Source organism: Anopheles marshallii, chromosome 3 (genome assembly GCF_943734725.1).
Source record: "Anopheles marshallii chromosome 3, idAnoMarsDA_429_01, whole genome shotgun sequence".
Lineage (NCBI taxonomy): Eukaryota > Metazoa > Arthropoda > Insecta > Diptera > Culicidae > Anopheles > Anopheles marshallii.
The window spans coordinates 18,238,026-18,243,870 of record NC_071327.1 but is presented as its reverse complement, the minus strand read 5'-3'; the positions used below and the strand labels follow the sequence as shown (position 1 = coordinate 18,243,870).

The following is a 5,845-nucleotide window of genomic DNA, read 5'->3' as shown; positions in this document are numbered from 1 at the left end:
TGTTTTCTCGGGGTGTCTCGTTTGGAAGTTGGTGTCGGTGGTTTTTTGTGCTGTGCTGTTGCCTGTAGTCTCAATTGGAAACACGGGCAAAAAAAAAACGAGCGCTCCACCGACCAAGGAATAAGGGATTCTGAGGGAGAGTTTATCGCACACAAATAAATCAATTATTATAAGGCTCAATACGGAAGAAGAAGGAAAACGGGGCGAAAGATAGAGCAAAAACGGTGAAGCAACCACGGGTGAAGAAGAGCGACAGTGAGCGAGAGTGTGATGCGATCAGTGCGGTAAGGATCGTGGGTGAAAAACGTCCCAAGGAATAAAAAAACGACAACAACGAAAATACATATAAGCCACGAACCGAAAATCGCCATCATCATTATTGTTGTGTGTTGTGTGTGTGTGCGTGTTTGCAGATATTCAGCGTGGTTTGCAGTGTTGTAAAACTTCTCGCCGTGATACAACGGTGGTCAAACGCTCAAAGCCAACATCCAGTGTAAATTATCCCTGCGTGCAATCGCACCCCATCAACAGCCGGAAAAAGGAAAAATCATTGGAAAGCGTACCCCGTGCGTGTGTGGCCGTGTGTTCCGCGCGCGGGTGAAAACTAAACAGTGCGGTACGAACAAAAGGAAAAACGGGATCCAGCATTGACCTCACGGGTGTTTGTTTGCAGGTGGGTGTTGCTGTTGTTGTCGTGCTGTGTGCGGAAAATGTTTGACGTGCGCACCGTCGAATCGGGTGCCTGTTGTGAACAAGAGCGTGATACTGGCGACAGCGCAATGTCAATGACCGCGCGACGACGGCGCGCCTTCCAGCGGCAGGCCTGTCTGCTGAGCGTTCTGGCCGCGTTTTCGCTCGGGCTAGCGCTCGGTGTGTTTGTGCCGCTGATCGGCATTTCGCAGGGTGCAGCAACCAAGGGTGCGGTGATGGTGGTGAGCGGGGAGGGCGGCAACCCCGAGATGGAGCCCCAGCCCGCGCTGCAAGCCCTGCATCACCCCGCCCACCGGATGCCTCATTTTCCGACAATCGACGATATCCGGTCGGACGATGGTCCACGGGGCCGGTACGCGCCGGTGTCGTTTATCGCGGAGGAAAAGCTGGTCGGCGAGGGGGAGGTAATGTTTCAGCCAAAACTGGACCCGGACGGTTTGATGGACAGAAAGCTGCCAGCGCCGGGCGCATCGATCGTGGAGCAAATGTTGGCCGGAAGTGGGAAGGTAGCGACCGGCCCGGTGCTGGAACGCCGAGAGTCTCGCGCAGGCAAGCTGGAAGAGTACAACCGGGAGGATGTGGAGGGCGTCATACGGGACGGAATCTACTGGGGTGCGAGTGTTGAGCGTGCCCTACCGGTAGGCTTCGATCGGCGACAGAGTGACTCTTGGGCGCGGTATCTCCGGGAGGCGGAGGTAGAACGGTTAGAGATTGGCTGTGGACGCATGCAGAACCGTTTGCTGGTGTTCCGGGATGGTACGCGTGCCTGTGCCCGGTATAGGCAGAATACCGACCAGATCCAGGGTGAGCTGTTCTCGTTCTATCTCGGACAGCTGCTGAACCTCACCAACCTCGCACCGAGTGCGGCTTCCATCATTGACCCGGAGGCACGTCTATGGGCGGCTGCAACGGAGGAGCTAGCGGGTGCTCAGTGGAAACCCACCAAGCCCGTCGTCATAACCAAGTGGATCGGTAATCTGGAACCCGCAGGTATCCCGCACCCATTCCGACCACTCGAGCGTCATCTGAACCGATTCGACGTACGCAACATTACCGAGGGACTCGACCGGCCTCGGGACGGTGTGAGACGGCTGCTTCTCGAACGGCTCGGTACAGCCCGGGACGCTCCCGCGAGTGCGGGGGCCGCCCTTCCCTCATCGACCGCACCACCATCACAACCCCCTTCGCCCGAGGTGCTCGAGCGGCTAGTCGAGCTGGCCCAGTGGTCCGATCTGATCGTGTTCGACTACCTCATCGCCAACCTGGACCGGGTCGTCAACAACCTGTACAACTTCCAGTGGAACGCGGACATCATGGCGGCGCCCGCACACAATCTCGCCCGCCAAACCGACTCGTCGCTGCTCGTCTTTCTCGATAACGAGTCGGGCCTGCTGCACGGTTACCGGCTGCTGAAGAAGTACGAAGCCTACCACGGGCTGCTGCTGGACAACCTGTGCGTGTTCCGGCGGTCGACAGTCCGGGCGCTCGAAGGGCTGCGGGACGCGAGCGTCGGCCAGCGGCTAAACGCGCTGTTCGAGCGCACGACGACGGCGCAGATACGGGACGTGTTGCCACCGCTGCCGGAGAAGTCCGTCAAGATTCTAGTCGACCGCATCGAACGGGTGCTCGGGCAGGTGCAGAAGTGTCGGGAAACGTTCGCCGTCCGATAGCCAATCCGGGTCCGGGATGGGTAGTGATGGTGCAACGGTGACGACGCCGGCGCGACATAAGACTGTGAGTCCTTGTGAGCGGTGGGAAATTATTATTATTATATTATTGCTATTTACTAGTTGGTTGTTTTATTGCGTTTTTTTTTACTATGCTGTACAGTTATTTGTAAATGTACGTGTAAATCATACGTGTAGGTAGGATGAAAGATAAGAAAAGTGGAAAAAAGCAAACGAGAGCAAACAATCAGCAGAATAACAATGAAAAACACAACCAATAGGAGAGATACAAATCGAATGTTGCACGACACAACAAGCAAACAATGTAGAGAAGAAGTAGGAGGTTTTCAAATGACACAACACAAGAACAATTCCGCTTCAAACCAGATACACCACTTATTCGAAGACCTTCACGCCGGATCACACCCATCATCCAAATGTAGCTGCTGACAGAAACGCGCATTGTTTGCTGTAAAAAGATTTGACGATAGATTTTGTGTAATTATAAACTCCAACTTCATTTCGCCGTGATATGCTATATGGTGAAGCCTGCGCGGAACAGTACAGTGAAGCCATTTTCTTTGTTTTACATTCGCTTCACACGTCTTTGTACGCTTCGTTTTTTCCCTAATCTCTTTTTTATTGTTATTCATTTATTCCACTGCAAACTGACCTCGCCTGCCATGAGTACCGTAAGGCATCACTTCATGAGCATGTGTCTGTCTGAGCTGTGGAACTTCATACGAACGTACAGCTCGCCTACTGCGAGCTCAGCGTAGAGAACAAACCGAAAGCTCCGCATTAAAGGACCTCCTGGTGTGGCAGTTAAATAGAAATTCTCAACAAAAAAAAACCTCGGGCCCGTGACGGTACGGAGGCATGGGTTCCTGAGCTCCCTTTTACACACACACACACGCGCGTACGCGTACAAACAGGTCCACTCATGCAGTGATCCGATCCGAACGTTTCGTTTGTTTGCGGCGTACGAAAGACTTCAACGCGCGAGCGGTGAGGAAGCGAGGAACCCTCGCGTAGAATTTCGTGCCTGTGTATTTCGCATTGCCCGCGCACAAACGGATCGATCAAATCAAACGCAATCGAATTACACGCCAATAGGAGCGTAATCAAGCGTCATGCAACCGAACCCGCGGGGCCGGGGCAGATTGATTCGCGCAGATAGAATAGAGCTGGAAAATTGGATCGATTGAATCGCGCTTGATTCGCTGGTCGGGGAGGTGAGGTTCGCTGTCTAGCGGGTGATTTTGGTTTTTATCTTCCGCCTGGAAGATTTGATCTTGAGGGCTTGATTGTTTGATGGAAGGAGGGAGGTTGCTGTTGCTGAAACTATTCACACAACACAACCGGCAACAGCAGCCATCTTGTCAGCGCGTTGGTCATTGGTGCTTCCTGCCGACAGCAGCGTGTGCTGCATAATTGTTACATGCAATTTTCGTGGCTGCATCGTTCTTAAGACGTTTAGACGGCTTTTGCATGGATGCCAAAAATTTCGTGTGCAAGCGCATTACCCTCCCGGCGACTGAGCGAGAGTAGAGGGGAGCCAGCTGCATCCAACCGCTGCCAGTGTCGTCGGTCGGCAGAATATTTCAATTTTCTCACCTCCCTTCGGTACGGGTCCGGTCACCATGGTGGGAAAAATATTGTTCCTGACCGCGTTCTCTAGCTGGTTGCAGCCGCTCGTGGAGCCATTGCAATTGTCCCTTGCGTGATGTACAAGCGAACAGGGTCCAGAGCGAAAGGACGGGTGTCGCGTTTTTAAAACAATTACCCGTAGTCCCCGGCCAAACCTGACCCGGGCCACGATATGATAGCCCCCGCCAAAACTCGGGATGCAAAGGGAAAAAATGCAAACATACACACACACATACACTCGCAGACATTCAAAAGCACACGATCCCTCGGCCGGGAAAGGGATCTCTTGCTTTTGCCTCTTTTTACCCTGTCTTTTAGCGCGAAATCCTGCCCGCCCCGAAAACTGACCACGACATGGCCGTTGCATCGAATAACCCCCGTTGGCTGTTCGAGGTCGTTTTACCAAGTGGCCTTTCCTCCAACACTCCATTCCACCTTACCCCGTTTCGGAGTTCCTTTCGTATGCACTTCTTTAAAGCCGACCCGAAACTTCCCTGCGGTTTGTTGATACTTTTTTGTTGCTGTTCGTGGCGAATGCTGTTGGTTGTAACTGCTACGGTTGCTGCTGTTACCGTAGCTTCCAGCCTCGTGGGTCTCCATGGCCACGATACTCACCCCCTCAATTAGTGAGCGCCCGAATGCGCTCTAATCCTCTGCCACGGTTGCCGCAACATTCCGGCTGCCTACACCCCCCGGGACGCCACACAACAACCACTGAGAAAAGGGCAGGAAAAAAACGTAACAGCCCAGCATACGAACCTTTCGCTTAAGACGGTTTTATTTTTTCGCTGTCCCTATCCGAACCCGGCCCAACCCGGCTCATAATCTCGTGTGCGATATTTTCGCATTTTAGCTTATGCTTTATGAAACTTATCTTGCCTTCCGCTGCCTGCCACCTCTCGCCTGCCTCCCACGAGATGGGCCAGAGTCCCACGTTGTGGGCAAACCGGCCAGTATGCCCTTTGGCAGGGAAAAGAAGCAAGTTCGGAAAAGCGGAGTAAGAACAAAAAATTGTTGGCCCTTCGCAACACTGAAGGTAAAGCGCTGTGTGGACACGCATGGGCATCCCGTGCAGTGCGGTTCGAACCCGAACTGCGGGATCGCTTCGTCGGGCGTAATCTCGCGCAAAACTCCACATCAAGCTAATATGCGCCGATACCGTGTGCCGTGCTACAACAATTGACTACTGGCCGGGGAATGTAGGGGAGGATGCTTACGACGATGATGACGACGGCGACGACGCCGCGGTAATCGTGGCTAACCTCGCGAGATAGACTGATGTGCCCCAGGGAGCGAAGAATTTTTGTACAACGAATATCCGTACGCTTCACCGGCCGTGGTGCCGTCCATTCTTCTTTGGGGTGGCATTTTTTTTTGTATTTCTCCCCACTCGCCTGTTCCACAGAAGCATATCAGAATCGACGATAGAATGCGGTATGCTACACCCGGCATGATGTGTGTGGGTGGTTTCGGAAGGAATTATTGGCGGTACGCACATTTATGTTCGCTAATTTTTCCTACAAGAAAACTTTCAATACCCATTCGGTCGATTAACAAACAAGACTTGATTCCTTTTAATCTTACTTCAGCACACTTAATTTAGATGCAACAATTTGAAAATCTAATCCAACCAATCTGAAAGTCAGTTGAATAATTTTCTTGTGCTAAATAAATCTTTATAAAAGAGTCTTTCCTATGAATCTTTAGTCAGGAGTCATTTAAACAAGGAATCGACTTTCAAAATATGCATGATTATTATATAACATTCGTGAATCTTCATAGAATTATCCTCAACGAGTAATGAATCTTCATACTCC

The 5,845-nt window shown here is 52.1% G+C and overlaps 1 protein-coding gene across 1 annotated transcript; it reads left to right on the top strand.

Annotated features, from left to right (window-relative positions):
* The first annotated feature begins 710 nt into the window (after positions 1-710).
* Positions 711-2,381, top strand: LOC128713634 (extracellular serine/threonine protein kinase four-jointed). The gene has a single exon (XM_053808496.1). The coding sequence runs from the start codon at positions 711-713 to the stop codon at positions 2,379-2,381; it is 1,671 nt and encodes a 556-aa protein (XP_053664471.1).
* Positions 2,382-5,845: the final 3,464 nt, after the last annotated feature.